Source organism: Pygoscelis adeliae, unplaced genomic scaffold, assembly GCF_000699105.1.
Source record: "Pygoscelis adeliae isolate BGI_AS28 unplaced genomic scaffold, ASM69910v1 Scaffold386, whole genome shotgun sequence".
Taxonomy (NCBI): domain Eukaryota; kingdom Metazoa; phylum Chordata; class Aves; order Sphenisciformes; family Spheniscidae; genus Pygoscelis; species Pygoscelis adeliae.
The window spans coordinates 2,207,555-2,224,362 of NW_008824940.1; the positions used below are offsets into that span (position 1 = coordinate 2,207,555).

The 16,808-nt window shown below is 36.8% G+C and overlaps 1 protein-coding gene across 1 annotated transcript in view; it reads left to right on the top strand.

Moving 5' to 3' along the window:
- CDKL5 (cyclin-dependent kinase-like 5) overlaps positions 1 to 16,808 on the top strand; it is an 84,776-nt gene that overhangs the window by 53,734 nt on the left and 14,234 nt on the right. The window contains exons 9-14 of the mRNA XM_009325480.1: positions 2,207 to 2,287; positions 6,268 to 6,428; positions 8,761 to 9,718; positions 12,867 to 12,986; positions 13,230 to 13,335; positions 15,392 to 15,515. Of these exons, the coding sequence (XP_009323755.1) occupies positions 2,207 to 2,287; positions 6,268 to 6,428; positions 8,761 to 9,718; positions 12,867 to 12,986; positions 13,230 to 13,335; positions 15,392 to 15,515 (1,550 nt within the window). The remainder of the gene's footprint in view (positions 1 to 2,206; positions 2,288 to 6,267; positions 6,429 to 8,760; positions 9,719 to 12,866; positions 12,987 to 13,229; positions 13,336 to 15,391; positions 15,516 to 16,808) is intronic.

A 16,808-nucleotide genomic window follows, 5' to 3' on the forward strand; every position in this document is an offset into this window, starting at 1 on the left:
TGTGTGACTTCGGCACATTTTCATGTTTTCCTGATCATTCCAGATGTAAAATCTTCTTTATGATGGTCATTCTATATGAAGACAAGAACATTTTGTCATTTGGTTCATTTTAAAAGTGGAGGAAGCATGGAAGCCGTGGTTCACCTAAGTTACTATCTAAGATGAACGTAGCAGACTTGGACTTAAAAAAATACTCAATCATTAGTAAACCACTTCAAAAGAAAGCAAAGTAAAAAGAAAAAGGCAGACACTATTTAGGAGTAGACGCATTCAAACAAATGTTTTTTCATTTTCCTTCAAAGCTGACATAATGTAATTTATGAAAAGTAATGCCAGTACAAACGATGGGCAGCAATTCATAGTGGTCTAACACTTATACACATACTGTGCACATGCAATGCATTTTGCTTCCAAATAAAATGTATTTTTGGAAATGGGTGTTTATACTGGGTTGCTCTTTAAAGCATAGGTTCGAAGCTAGCATTTAATCTGAGGAAGGTGAACTTGTAAATATATGCACCTAACTGTAACAATCCCTAGATGTAAGTGAGAGCTGAAAAATGCACAAGTGAAAGTAAAGGAATAAAAATCTTGAATTTATCTTGAAATCCTGAAAGTAAAGGAATAAAAATCTTCCTGCTCACTGACATTTTAGACCAAACATATAGTTCTCATATGTTTTTATACTGTAGCAAACTTCCGTGTAAAATGTCTGTTTATCTTCATGTTTGTTGATTTTTTTTTTGTTGCTGTTGTCTGTCTTACTCACTGACTTGAATTTTGTTGTTTTCTTGTATTTTCAGTGATTTTTAACTATAACTCAGTATGTGGGTATATTTTATGTATGACTTGAGCCCATTTGGACATATAGTGATGACTTTTATGTACCAGTAGACGAGAACACTGCATGCTTCCTATTGTCAGTATTCTTGCTTTGATGTGTTAGCTTAAGAGATTTTTTAGAAAACACATAGGATGCAGATGGGATCAAACCACGCTGCAGCTGAAACACTTGCATAGTATTAGGCAAATTCTACAACTCCAGGAACTGCTAACAAAGTGTCTAGATCTCAGTTGCATAGTTTTGGATAAACTGGTTAATGCCAATAGGCTGGCTGATTGTTGTTTTGGTTTGGTTTGTTTTTTTCCCAGAGGCTTCTCTGGTATTCACCTTATTTTCTCTAAAATCAGCATAAGTTGGATCCATGAGGCTTTTTTATGCCTCTGTTGGAAATGCAGCCTTAATTTCTAATTCTGAAAACACTGGCATATGCATTTAGTTCTAAAATTTGAATTTACCTCACTGAAATCAGTTTATCTATTTGTTTGCTGTCAGTTCAATGCGTGCCATGGTCTGGAAATGGATCTCTGTTGTCTGTTTCTTTTCAACTCATTATACTTGATGTTACATTATAGCAATGAAATATTGAGCAACTTTTCATTTGATAAAAAGAAAGGATTCTGTCTTCATTTTATTTGACTCTTGCCTTGTTACAAAGCAATCAAAAAAACCCCAATTCTATGCTTTATTTTTTCTTTCTTCAAATCATCCCTGCCTGTCCTGTTCTTCTTTTCAGACAGGGCTAGTTTCAAACACTGCCTTCATCGGGTTTTGTCCAGACTCTAGTTGACAAAAGATGCCCTCCAGCAATGTGCACTACTTCTCATGGTGTTGCCAGTTGTTACTGCACTATGACCACAGGAGCAATCCTGAACCTTAAACCTTTGGGGTTTTGATGTTTTTCACTAAAAACCATTTTGGAATTGTCTGTTAATCTTTGGTATTTAATTAGTACCGTATTTGCACTCTCAAATTCTCTCAAAGCTATTTTTAATCCTTTTTTAAAATATATATTACTTATGTTATTTCTGAATCTATTTTAAACCTCCCACCTCTTGACAATCACAATGCCACACACACGTTTATAAATCTAAGTTGATTATTTCTCATTTGAGAGAGGTTCCTTGACTGCCCTACTAATCAAGAATACTTTCTTTGGTTGACTAGATGCATGTCATACATCAACAGTTATTTGTTTCATTATAATGTTTTGTAATGTTTCATAAATCACTAACTTTTTCAGTGCATATGATTGCCATTAATTACATGCCTTTATTCACTGTGTAGTTTCTATTTTTTGAAGCATTGTATTCATGTATACCTTGTTTACATTCTCAGTATATTTATGCTGTATTATTTTTACAGTTTCCAGCAGTCAATCATCCACAGTCTTTGGAGAGAAGATACTTGGGTATTTTAAGCGGTGTATTGCTTGATCTTATGAAGGTAGGAAACTGTATTTGATTTTCTGTCTGTAATACGTAGGGGAAGATGTAAGTGACTTTTTATCTTTGTTTCCTAATGTAATACATCTTAGAAGTACTTGTGAACTTCCTTTTGAGATATTTTGATATCACCATTGTTTGTAGCAAGGCTTGATATTTCCTAGGAATCAGGAAAATACCCTTTGCAAATGCCAGGAGAGTCTGTTCAAATTTGACTGATTTGATAAACAATGCATAGCCCAGACAAAAGAATCACCATTATTTGCAGCAATATTGCATTCACACTGACATACGTTCAGATGCACAAGTTACCTTAGTAATACTGGAGTACGAGCTCTCAACCCGTAATAAATTTAGATAAATCCACAGATTATTAGGCTAACCTGAGTTGGTGTTCATTTGTTGTTGGATAAGCATGAGGATGTGGACAGTTATCAAAGACAAAGTTGGCACACAGTAAATTTTTTTTTTTTTTTTTCCTGACCATTTAATCTGCTTGCTATCACTCACCTCTACACAGCGTGTATGTCAAGTTACTCTTCAGTCCTGTTTTGGAACAAGTCAGCTAGTTACTCATGGCCAAACTAGGATATGGTCCTGAGATAAGTTTCTTACAGGGGATCAGGAGAAGCTGGCTCCCCTCAAAATGGCCAAACACTGTAAAGCATTGTGCTATGCATTTGTACCATATTCCTGGGTATGCAATACATACTGTTGTCCTTATTACTGTTCTATAAAAACATCACCTTGGTGAGCTGCAGTACAGCCCTTCCATTATTTCATCCACAGTAAGCTGAAAAAAAAAAAAGTCGTAGTGTCAAAAATTAGGTTTAGAATCACAGGGGTACCACCTAAGAATTAAAGGCGATCAGGACAAATAAAATAGGAAGCTTGGATATGGCTAATCAACTCTAAATTGTGTGGTCCCAAGCCCATCTGTGCCAGTTGTCTTGGAAATCAGAGGCTGTCTGCTTTGGGGTATACTTGGGTGTTTACCTACTTTTAGCAGTATTGATGTAGCCAGCAGAAATCCACCAATTTGCTCTACTCTTTAACACAACCGGTTCAAATCACTGTCATTTAACCTCCCTGCCTTATGAAGAGAGTCAGCATAGCTTTTATCTTGGTTTCATGGAGTCTGCAAAATGCATATAATTGCTTGGTTTTAGTATCATACATTCTCCTGTATATTCTAATTCACAGAAACTTTTTTCTGGCATCATAGTTAGCTGTAGCTCAAGCTGTAGTAGCATATATTGCAGAACAGCAATTTCAAGATTATTCTTCAGACCATTGTTACATGTGCTGGGGTGGGATTTATTTTAATTTTATCCTAATTTTTATGTTATATCTCAATGTCTTTTGGGTTCTTTTGGTGTGATTTCAAAGTTAACAAAGTTGTGAAATGAAGCACTTGAGTTTTAGGGAAACACAGGTTTTCAAATAATTCCATTCCACTTTGAATAATTCTTTTCAACTTTTCTGTCCGTATTTCTCCCTACAAGGTGAGAAAGGTCAGGGATTCTGTAGAGGGGATATTTTGTGTTTGACCTACATTACTTAATTCAGGAGTTGGAACATTGTTAAAAAATGAGCAAAAGACTACAAGAAGAGAACAGAAGAGACTTGTGGTTAAGTTGCATGCTACAAATGCTGCACATACTTTGCTGTACGCCTGTCTCTTCTCCAGATGCTGGACAGTCTGGCACATGTCCACGCTTGGTGTGTTCCTCATTATCTGCATTCTCAGGGACCTCAGGTCTGATTACTACATTACTGAATAACCCACACTTCAACTTATGTCAGTTGTAATGTAAAGTTCTTCATACATCTCTATTTAGAGAGCATTTCTGGACTAGATTAATGAAGAGGCATCCGTTTGGCTCCATTGCTTTGTTGCTCCTCTCCTCCCCTCTCCTTCACAAATCATGCTGTTTTGCAAGCATGCATTTGGGAGTTGGGAGCTGGTTTTGCATGTGATGACTTGGGCAAAAAAGACATTGAGAATTTCAGGTTTTGTAATATCATGTGTCATTCAGTTGTCTTCCCCCATTCAGCAGCAGACATGCATTTTCTCTGAACTTCCATTTACTAATAGAATACTTGTAGAACCCCTTCTTTTTACCCTTGATGTTCTTCACTTGCCTTAGCTTCAGCTGGACTTTGGCCTTCTGAAGTGGCCTATCCTTTGTGCTAACGCAGTGCCTTTATAGTCCTCCTTTGTATCCTCTCCTTGACTCTAGTTCTCATACACTCCCATTTTGCACTTTTGTTCATTAAGAAACTCCCTGTTTAGCCAACCTGACCTTATGCAAAACTTTGTGGTCTTCTGTACAATAAAATGCTTTGTTCCTGAACTCTCAATAAATTTTCTTTAAAAATCAAGTGGCTGTCCTGGACACCTTTCCTCTGATGGCAGTTTTTCAGGAGATTCTGCCCAGTAATTCCCTATAGAAGCTGAAGCTTGCTCTCCTGAAGTCCTGGGTCCTATCCCTGATGCTTATCTTCCCAACCTTCCTTTGAATCCGAACTGTTATCATCTCATGGTCGCTACAGCTCAGACTGTCTTCTCTGATTGGGTTTGTCAACATTACTTTACTGCTGGTGAGCAGCAGATAGTCTGAAGTCCTACCCTTGGCTGATTTGCCTCTCCAGCAGCTGCACTAGGAAATTGCCACCAACATAGTCTAGAAATCTCCTGGATCATCTACACAGGCTGGATGTCTGGATAGTTGAAGTCTGCCATGAGGATGAGGACCTGTGATCAGGAGACTTCTGCTTGTTGTTGTAGAGAGTTGTCCTCTTCATCTTCTTCATGCTCTTCAATGCATAGCTGGTAGCAAACCCCCACCATAACATCACAGATGTTGCTTTCCTTCTAATCCTGACCCAGAGATATACCTTTTGTTTCATGCTGGCATTTGATACCATCCAGGAACTCAATTATATGGAGTGCCACTCTTCTCCCTCCCCACCCCCTTCCTTCTGAAGCCAGCTGTACCCATCAGTGACCATGCCTCAGCCATGAGCCCTGTCCCGCTACTTCTCTGTGATTCCAGGCAGGTTCACAGCCTTGTGATTCCCTATGGACTTTCAGTTCCCCTTGCTTGTGATCCAGGCTCTGCAAGTTAGTGTACAGGCACTTGAGGGAAGCCTCTGAACATCCTCTCTTCTGAGGAGGAATGTGGAAATCATGTGTGGCCTTCTCGTGTTTGTTTGGGCCATTTGAGCCACTGTAGTGATGAGCACCAGAAAAAAGGGGGAAAGAAAGTTAATCAATCAGTACACAGTTTGTCACTTGAGAAGGGAAGATACTGCATATTGTATGACCAAACTACACAGGAATGTAGTTTGCCACTTGCTTTGTTTCCTGAGCATTTTCCATTTTGAAGTGCAGGGATCCTGTGAAGGGAAAACCAGTTTGTGGTCAAGTGGCTGAATACTATGTTAATGCATATACAGATATGCATTTTGTGTGTGTATACACATGCATATATACACAGAGTTGTTCTCTATTCAACCTATATAACCCTTAAAAAATAGCTATTTTTTTACCTAATAGCCATTCAAACTTTTATCCTTGCTGAGTCGTGCATGTTCAAATATTCCAAGATAAGTTTTGTATTGCCCTGTTCCTGCAAGAAACCGTTCAAACTTATCAAAATCCCCAACCTACCCAACCTTCAATTTTGTGATTAAATATTTTTTACATGTCAGAAAGTGTCTTTGTTTAGAATCACAGCAGATCTAACAGAATTATAAGGCAAATGTTATTCTGAGCAGTAAACTGTAAACAGTTTAGATGATTCTTTAAAAATATGGGTGGGTTTGAACCCTAGAAGTTAAAAACAGAACTCTTATATGTGTATATTTTTAAAATATACATATATTTAGAATATACAATAATATTTATGTTGTTATATTTTTTGCTGATGCAAATACAGATACTAACATTTAAACTTTGGGATTTGTTTTCTAAAGAACTTACTGAAGTTAGATCCAGCAGACAGATATTTGACAGAACAATGTTTGAACCATCCTTCATTTCAAACCCAAAGACTCTTGGATCGCTGTGGAAGCTCACCTTCACGGTCAGCTAAGAGAAAACCGTACCACGTAGACAGCAACACATTATCTAACAGGTAAACGTAGGCGTGTCACCATCATCACTGACATTTGCTCTGCCAATGAGTGAGTTGCTATCATGCTTACATACAACATCATCTACAAGAAAAGAAAAGTAGTCGTTTGACAGTTTAGGCACGTTGAGACATATGTACTGTTTCATGTTGCCTCACTGAAAAAGGAAGTAGACACAGTTTTACTGTATTATAGCTATTTAAGCTGAAATTTTTACCAACTTTCTGCATCAGGCTGAATGCTTCTTGAAAAAAAACCAAAGACAATGTTCAAGCCACTTCTGCATATGACAAAGGAAGAATAAGTTGGCTTACCCGTCTTAAAAAAAATGTTAGCCTTTTTCTTGAACAACAGTAGGAATTTTGTGGCTTGGAGGACGCCTGAGATTCCAAAGGAATGCTCTTTTTTTGGAATGCTACCATTACTGTACATGTGCAAATCTGTCCAAGGTTTTGATATTTGAAAGTTTAAAATTCACACAGATTTTTAGCAGTTAAATGTCCTGAAAATTGTGTGCATTGGTCATGCTCCAAATTGGGGATGAACAGAATTTTGTCTGCAGTTGCAGTTATGAATCAAGTCTAGTCTACTTGAACTTAAAGCAGGGTGTATTTGCTCAGTGACTCCCTTGTTGGACCCACATAGCTTGAGAAAAGCCACTTGATTTTAATACATCAACAAACCAGGTTTACTGGTGGATAAAATACTTCAGTACAAAAAGCCTTGTGGTAGTCCTCTGACAAAAGCTTTCCTAAAGGTCGCCCTCTGAAGTATGCAGTATGATAGTGGCTTTTAATCCTAGCCATGTTTTTCTTCAGCTCTTCCTGTGAGATTCAAAAAACTACTCCTCATTTTAAGATTTGGGATGATGACATTTACAATCTAAACTTTTTCAGAGATAGACACCAAAAAGTTTTAGCTGCCCTTAGGGATATTTAAGAGAGAAGTTTTACCATTAGAGATGTGGCATCAGAAAGGAAAACCTAGATCCATTGGAAACTTCTTGTCTAATACAAAGGCTTGCCTATCTGCTTGATTTAAAATTGCTAGGTTCCTTATATCTCTAAGTTTTAAAAAAAATAGGCTTCCTTTTAACTAAAAAATATTTTAAACTGGCATTAAAATTGCTAAATTTCTAGAAACTGTAATAGAGTACATAATTAGATCACTGAAAGTAAGTAGTACAAAAATCGTAAATATAAAAATGGCTAGCATTATCCAGTTATAATTATCAAGATCAACAAAGGTACAAACTCATCTGTACAGTGAACTCTCACTTTAACCCTTAGTAATATATCTGAGTTACATTATCATAGATTTGATACAGAAATAAGTTAGCTGTTCATAGCCAGCCTAGATCCATCAAGGCTAACAAGCACAGCTGCAGGCACTGCTCAGTCATGGCTAGTTTGCAATGCCAGCATAAGTCCAGAAGCAGAACTGGTTTTATGCCAGAAAACCTGAGATAATAAATCCTGCTCAAATAAATTCAGGCTGAGTGTTTGCAGAACCAACTCATATCTCAGTCCCGTAATCCCAAAACCAGGAGAGCTGGAAAGTAGAGTAGAGGTTAAGGACATCACCAAGTAGCTCTGCACCAAGTCAGTCTGGTTGCAGAGCATTTCGGGTACAGCTTTGGGGATGAGTTAGTGTGCCAGAACTGGGATAGTGCCAAGTTCCACAAAAGTTGGGGTTCCTGTGGTAGACCTGGTTGTGGGTTTGGTGTTACAGGGCTTGCTCTGCTGCACTGAGCTCAGGCTCACTCCACCTGCATGTCTTTACCAGCACAATATCTTCTTTTTCCCCCTCCCTTCCCTCTCCAAATCAGACATCCATTAGATGGCCTGGAGCATTGATTGTATCAGGGTTTTTTGGCAGTGCTGACATACTTTATTGTTCTACTTTCACTTTGATATGCCAGGTGTATTTAAGATTTTTTCCGATGGATATACAGCTAATTTTCATAATGTAGTGCTTACATTATTGATGTGCACATATATTACTCTCACACATGCATAAATGTGTAAATACATGTTGGAATTTCTATGATTGGATTTTATATCTTCATTTTTTTTGTCAGCAAAATCCATTAACCAAAGCTGAGTATGTCCATCACGGTATAACCAGAAAGAAACAACAATGTACTAACACTTGCAAATCTGTTATTTTGGTAGAGCTTCTGATGCCTAGTTGGCAGTATTTGATCCTACTGCAGTTAAATTTTGTGTTTTTAAATGGCAACTGCCTTCTAAAATGAGTGTACTTTTGTTGAAGTTATTACTATGTGAATATGTAATCTGGTATATTAATGCTTCTTTATGCATTTTAATGTAGAAATCAAGCCAGCAAAAGTTCTGCTTTGCAGTCACACCACAGATCAAACAGCAAGGATATACAGACACTAGGGGTTGGCGGGCCAAGAGAAGAGGGTCTTCCAGCAAATGAAAGCTTTTTAAATGGAAACCTTCCTGGAGCTGCACATAGTCCAATGCATACAAAAAAATCAAGCAACACACCTGGATCTGGCAACAAGGATCTAGCCAATAATAACATGCCACATCTTCTCAGCCCAAAGGAAACAAAGTCAAAAACAGAATTTGATTTTAATGTGGACCCAAAAAGTTCTGATGGTCCAGGCACAAAGTACCTGAAGTCTAACACCAGATCTCAGCAGAACCGGCACTCATTTATGGAAACTTCTCAGAGCAAAACCGGGACGCTGCAACCCGGCGATAAGCACAGTCGCCACAGCTATATTGATACTATCCCACAGTCTTCTAAGAGTCCTTCGTATCGGACAAAGTCAAAGAGCCATGGGGTTCTGACAGACTCGAAATCCGTGGGCAACCTTTCTGAGGCCAGGGCCCAAGCTGCAGAACCAAACAGCAGTAGGTATTTTCCATCCAGCTGTATGGACTTGAACTCTCCTACCAGTCCAACTGCTCCCCGACACAGTGATAGCAGAACTTTGCTCAGTCCGTCCGGGAGGAATAACCGCAGCGAGGGTACCCTGGATACCCGAAGACCATCAACAAGACACTCCAAAACAATGGAGGAGTTAAAACTGCCAGATCACGTGGATGGAAGCCATTCCCACTCTCTATCTGCTCCACATGAATCTTTTTCCTATGGTCTAGGTTATACCAGTCCTTTTTCTTCACAGCAGCGCCCTCATAGACACTCTATGTATGTGAGCCGGGACAGAGTGAGGTCAAAGGGCTCAGAGGGTGGCTTAAGCATAGGGCAAGGGATGGCAGCCAGAGCAAACAGCCTGCAACTGTTATCTCCACAGGTGCAGCATAAGTCACTCACAAGATCTGTTGGCTCGTCACGAGAAGACTGTACAGAAGATACTAATAGGGTTAGTTCAAAATACTGCCTAATATGGAAGGCTTACCTTCCTCTACTTCATGTGGGGACAGCGTCCTGCTTTCTCTCTTCTGTTTGTTTGCATAATTATTTATTTATTTGTCTTGTTGTAAGGCAAGGGATGTTGGGTTTTTTTTCAGAAGGGCTAAATATTTCAAGTGCAAAATGAGAGGCTATTTGAAAGATAATTTTTAAAAATGGAGTATGATTACCGTTCTCTTAAAGTACTGAAATGCGAGAACAGAAAAAATTGTCTCTGAAGTTAAAATTTCTTTAGTAGTTCCTGGTCTTTGGTTACATTGTCTGATGTAATTTTTATCATATTGTTTTGCTTAATTAACCTTCTCATTTGTGTTTTTATTTAGCTTTTCTTGTATGTCTTTCTGTTGTGAATGCTAATGTTGATTTTTGAAGTGAGCTTTTCACTCGCTTATAGCAGGACATTATTGCTGAAATGCCATAATTTACTAGAGGAATATCAAAACTTGCAGTATTTATCTTGATTAGTATAATAAATAACTGGGGTAGTCTAGAGATTTTATGTTGGAGAAGCCACTGGTAAATGGACTTCTGATTACTGTCACTAGATACCTTGTGTTTTACTGCAAGCCTTATTTAATGAGCAGAGGAAGGGCTAGTTCTTGTCTTGATTTACATTCCTTACACAACACTTCTGAATTATCTGATGTTTTACATGTCAGATGTGTAAAGATGACTGCATTTGACCCCAAATCTTTAAATTGCTATGCCATTGATCCAAACTGGAGCAAAATGGTGCAGAGAGTACAAAAATGAGTGTTTGTTTCTCTGTACGTACATCTGTGATAAAGTGACTTCTAAGGAGAGAACATCTAGTTCAGATTTGTTGGCAAATTGAAGGAAGTCAAAGAGCTACAAATGTTACATAAGGTCTAAAAATTATGCTTTACTGTGAGAGACTAAAAAACTCTTCCTACGTAGGTTATGTAAGAAATACATGTAGCTGACTTGATAGTGGTCTACAAGTACCATAAAAAAGTTTTCAGGTAGTGGTTGCCTCTTCAGTCCAGTAGGGGAAAAAAGGCATAATACGTTTTTTCATACTTACCACATCTCCTCCATTCAGGATTATGTATATTCACACATGAGAAAAGATCTCATCAAAATAGGAGAAATACAATGTAATTTAAAAAAAAAAGCTACTTAGAAGGGATTACAGCAGCTCCATTTCAAAACCAAGCGTTTTTTTCCTTTGTGTAGTCATTTCTCTCTCTCTCTCTCTCTCTCTCATTTCAGTCAAGTTAAATGTTACTTATTCTTCAGGATGTTACTGTAGAAGGGCAATAATACCAACATTTGAGGTTTTGATAATAAAAGCTCATGCTGTCTTGTATTCTTCAGAGCATTAGGATTTTTTCTGCAATATCTAACAGATATTAATTTGATAAGTAATTTTAATTTTATTTCATATTATGTAGAGGCAGATTGTTTTTATTAGATCTTTCTTTGTCTTTTGACAATTGGTTGACAAATTTTTATTTTAATTAGAAAAATTGATGTGTATCTTAATGCTTATGGTTTTGTTAATTTTGGTTTACTTTGGAATGCCTAAGCATTTGTAAAGAACTTGCCTTTATCTCTTATGGTCAGTGTTTTTAAAACTTAAGCCTTCAATTAATGCTTTTAAATCTGTATTTCAACCATCAGAAGTCTGAAAGGAAAAATACTCTTCTGAAATGGATGGCAAGTCTGTAAATTCACAAAGCTGTTTTTGTTTGTTTATACTACTTTCAATAACAAATCAGAATTAAATTGTCAGTCTTCTTTCTTATGCCTCATAAAGGCGTTTTCACAAAAAAGTCATTCTTTGGCTCCTTCCTATCCTTACACACACACACACACATTCTGCATTAGAAATCCGAAAATTTAACTTCCTTCAGGATTACTGAACTAAAAAAATCAGGGATAACATAAGTTTTCTCAAAGATTCTTTATTGTTTTCCGATTATTTTTTTTCATTCAGTTCTACTGCTTCTCTCTCTGCTCATATTTTGTGAAGTTTCCTCACTTCCCTGTTTCTAGTTTCTCATTGATTTTCTCTTTAGCTCTACCAGGTCTTTTTAAAGAAAAACATTCTTTGTTTGCCAGGCTTTAAATCTTACTTAAAAAAAAAGAAAAGAAAAAAAGACTTGCATTCAATGTTAGTTTGGGGGCTTTTCAAGCTTCAGTACAACACTTTTGTTTTAAGGGTTCTTTTTTATTTTAAATTAAACATACACAAAAGGGGGCAAGCAGAAGAAAATCAAGTACAAGTTGCTATTACTGTCTCACATTTGTAACTTAACTGCTGACAAAGAAGTGGTATCTTACACAAGTATTAATTTAATCAAATGCTTCAGCCTCTTGTAAATTTTAGAAAAATCAGACTGTGATTTAAAGCATTGTTTTAGCTCCATTTCTCATCTTGGCACAGTTTCAAGGGTTGTTTTATCTGTGGCAGTGAGGCCAGATCTTCATTAATAAAAGGCAAAATAGATTTTGCAAACCACTCGTACAGTGAATTGAAATCCCAGTTTTTAATTCTGGTTGGGTTTTTTGTGGTTTTGTTTTTTTTAACCTTTGTTCTTCTTGGACATTTAGATTTAAATTCATATGGGGGTTTCAGTACAGTTTCCTGTGGGGTCTTGTAGAGAGTATTGAATTTTATCTGGTCGGTCCATACTGTGGGAAAAATTGCAGCATCTGGTTCATTTAAGGGTGGAGTTAAGTCATATTTGGTGGCGAATTCCATGCATATGGATGTTTGTAAGGGCGTACTTAAGCTTTTGCTCAAAGTACCTTCCAGGAAGTACTGTATTCAGGAAAATAAATTAGAGGTATTGATATTCTTTTTGCTATCCTGTCTGACTTAATTATTTAGCCTATAGATTTCTTAGTTCAGGGACTACCTCTTATTTTGCGTACAGTGAATTTTGTGAGTGTTGGTGCCTGTAGGTACTACTGTATAACAGCTGATAAGAGATAGTGCTTTGGTGTTGCAATTATCATAAATTATATGCATTTCCTGTTTGCTTTTTGAAATTTGCCAGTAGCAGAGTGACCAGATTCCATCAGAAATTAATTTAACAAGGTGTCCAGTAAAAGATTCCTCCAGAGATGTTACAACTGCATTTCATTCACAGCAAAAATCTGAGAGTCTGAATCATGCTCACGTCTTTAAAATTACAACTAAGACGCAAAATTTTGTTAATGCCATTTTGGAAAAAGCAAGCAAGCAGCAAAACCAAATAATTATTGATTACATAGTCTGTGATTTGACATTGGCAGTTATTAATAACATGAGAGGAAAATTGTACGTGGCTAAGTTCGGGGTTTCTTGCTTATGTATGTTGGTTAAAAACTGCAAATCAGTTTATAGTCTTTCATTTTAAATAGTTGATTGCTCTTTTGTTTAGGGTGGAGCATATCATGATCCACACACAGAAGATGGAGCATCTACTAAGGAAAATAGAATTCTGTATAATGACCCTGTTCCAAGAAGAGTTGGCAGCTTTTACAGAGGTAATTTCATGGCGGATCTTTCAAAATTAAACAAGAATTTTGACATGGAATATAAATTAAGTAGTGGAAAATGTATACAGAGAACTAACATGAACAACTAAAGAAGTTTACTGGACAAAGAATTGTTACCCCACTTTCAGAGACTGGTTTGACCTGCTAGGTTGTATGCAGTAACTGTATTAGTATCATATGATCTGTTTGCAGATGATAACTCATTTTGATTGAAAAGTATATTCAGTGCAGTACCTTGTAAAGCACAAGATAATTTATCAGGGGGAGTTGAACAAAATAAGTTAATATTACCAGAGTAAACAGTTCATTAATGTTTTTAATTCATATTTTAAATTCTTACTAACGTTATATCTAAACACCTTTGTAGTTATAACACAATGACATACCTACTGATCTATTTCAGATACTATGGTGCCTGGAACTGTAATGCTAGTTTTTCATTGCTCGAAACCTATATTCATTTCTTTTGTTCAGACTTACTAAAGATCAGGGTTTCCTACAAGCAAAAGCACACTTACATAATCCCAGTTCGGAATAAATAATAACACAGGACTGTGTATGTGCATATATATGTGTGTGTGTATACACACGGATAGATATTGTTCAGTTACAGTACACAAAAGATGGTGATTTCTGAGCAGCTGCCTCATGGCTAAACCTGGGTAATCCTTTTGAAAAAGACAAGGATGATAAGAAGCTAATTACTGTCCTACAAGTGTTAGGAGGCTTGTGGGGCTCCCTTGAACCTTAAGAAGTCCCAATCAGCTAAAATTCGATTATGAGTCACCTAATAACCTTAAGTAGAGTCACAAATCTCCCTCTGATCCTCTTCAGGCTGATGACCTGATCTAGACATGTTAAAATCTGCCAATCCCTGCAAGTGTCCCATTGCAATTTTAAAACCTGTGAACAATATTAAAGCTTGTCCTGTTTTGAGCAATGCTTTTGAGTGTAAGGTTTTGTAGCCCATGCAACAGAGAATCCTTAAGAATCCGCAATCCTGAATTGCTTTTATTAATCCTTAAAACACTCCTAAAATTGGACATGGATTATACTTCTTTTTTTATACATAGTGAAACAGAAGTTCCAAGGAAGAATGATTTTCCATAAGTCATGTGCTAAGGAAACTAGGTCTGGGGTTGCATTCAATTCCTTATTATAAGCTAGAGGTTTCTTCCTCTCTAATTATATCTATGCAACGAATATATTTTAGATCACAGACTTAATTATTGCATTGGAAAAATGATACTATATTTAAATAATATGTAGATAATAGTATATGCAAAACCTATTGAAAGAAAAAGTTAAGATGAAAGAAAAAGTAAATTCATATTTGTGCAATTCTGAGTACTGACTTAATACAAAGATTATTAGCATGCACTTTTCTACTACAGCTTGAACAAAAACTTACGGATTCAATTTTGATAATAGTATAGAGTGATGCTGCAGTAATGCTGCAACTAGTGCCTGATAAATTTTTAATCCAGCGCAGGTATTTCTGGTGATATTCGTAGTTCTAATAACCTATTTTCAAAACCACGGTATGTCTGTTTGAAAAATATATAGTATCTGATTTTGATCCTTTCATTTTTAGTGAGTAGTCTCTTACTCTTAGTTATATTAAAATCCAAAGTAATTTTTTTCAGGATGGGTACTATTTTTTTTGAGGTCTAAGTGACGACAAAGTGTGAACTGTAGTATTTTGTGTCTTTAATAACAGTATTCCAACCTTTTATTCTATTTCCTGATTTTAAATATCGATCACACTTGTGGCTCCCTACAGATAGAAATGTTCTCAAATCTAATAACAACTTACCCAAGTTCTGATGGTGGTCTCATTTTACAACTAATATTACCTTGCAAGTATCACAAAACAATAGCTTTCCAAACTGTAAAAAAAGTATGCTTTTTTTCAGTCATACATGCAGTACAACTGTGTCTTCACTGTCTTGTTTCTGTAAAAGAGGTAGAGAGGAAGAAGACAACTGAAAGATGTGATTTTTGGCAGAGCTCAGTATACCTTGTTTGCTATTTCTCTGTCCAGTTCCATCTCCGCGTCCAGAGAGTACGTACGTAGAAAACAATGTGTCAAACAGAGCCTCTGTGTTACCAGCAGACAGCAGCACGGTGGCAAACCACTCAAAGAGACAAACCACCTTTGACACCTGGTGAGTTGTTATTTACACAGATGTGTAGAGAATGGCAGGAAAAAAAGGGATTTTTAACAGGAGGGGGGGGAAAAAAAAAACACGTTTTTTCAAAATTTGCAATTGTCTATACATGCTTAGTTACTTCCTCTGACTATACTGACATAGCATTGCATGTTTGCTGTCCCCCGTTGAGCAACAAGAAATACTTCATTACACCATCACACTGAGTGCGTTAAAGATTATATACTTTTGTTCAGTCTTTCCTGATCTTGTTTTTCCACTATCAGTCTTCGGTTAAAGATAATACAAAGTGCTTGTGTGCATATAGTATGGATAGCAAGGCCATAGCTTCATCTGTGGATTCCAGAAGCATGAATTGTCAGACAAATGGAAAAAATATCAAAATGCATGTTTCCATATCTAAAATAGGACTGTGTTAATGAAGAATATAATATTCACCCTACAATGGGGACTGCTGCTCTTTTTGCTTACGCACCACAGAAGGAAATGAGTACGTTCTATGGGAAAATGGACTAAGCAACATCTTAATGGTGTATATTGATTTTAAAAGATTAAAAGCATCACATGGCTCTATTATATAACATAGCATAATTATAGTTAATTGTTCTAATAGAATGACAGCATATGCATAGCTTTGCAGGACTTAAAGGGAAATATCTTAATTTTGTTGCTCCGAGAGCTGTTTAGCTCTAAAATACTCTTAATCTTCCACTTTGTTCAATCACAATAAAGCACACTGAATAAAAATAAGCAAATGGAGCTTCAAAGGATTGGTGGGAGGAATGGACTGTATGCTTTCACATGGTTCAACTATGCTTCGTACCACGATCTGAAACACTGCTCTCTGAAAGTGCGATAAAATCATGCTATCTAAAGAACTGTTTCGGTGGTTTGTTGACTTAATGTGTTTTCACATGAACATCCTGTGAATTATCTACTTAAAAAAGAAAGGGGGTGGCGGAGGGAAACAACTGGTATTTCAGCTTGTGTTCAGGTTGTATACCCATGTTCAGTAATAGATGATGTTTACTCCAGAACCCTTGTCACCTGGTCTGATTCACTAGAGTCTGCTTCCTGTCCTTCAGTAGCTCCACCTACATCCATTTTGTAGAAGTTAGCTGAGGAATCTGGTCATTTATGTAAAAAGGTGGTACTTATGTTGTGACTTATGTGGCTAAAGAAGATATTTATTCCTACTGTTGAACCCTTTTACATATTTTGTTGTCCTTCATATCTGAATCTTTCTATCTTGCATATAACATAAGCCAACTGGAATCTTGTTTTGCTTTA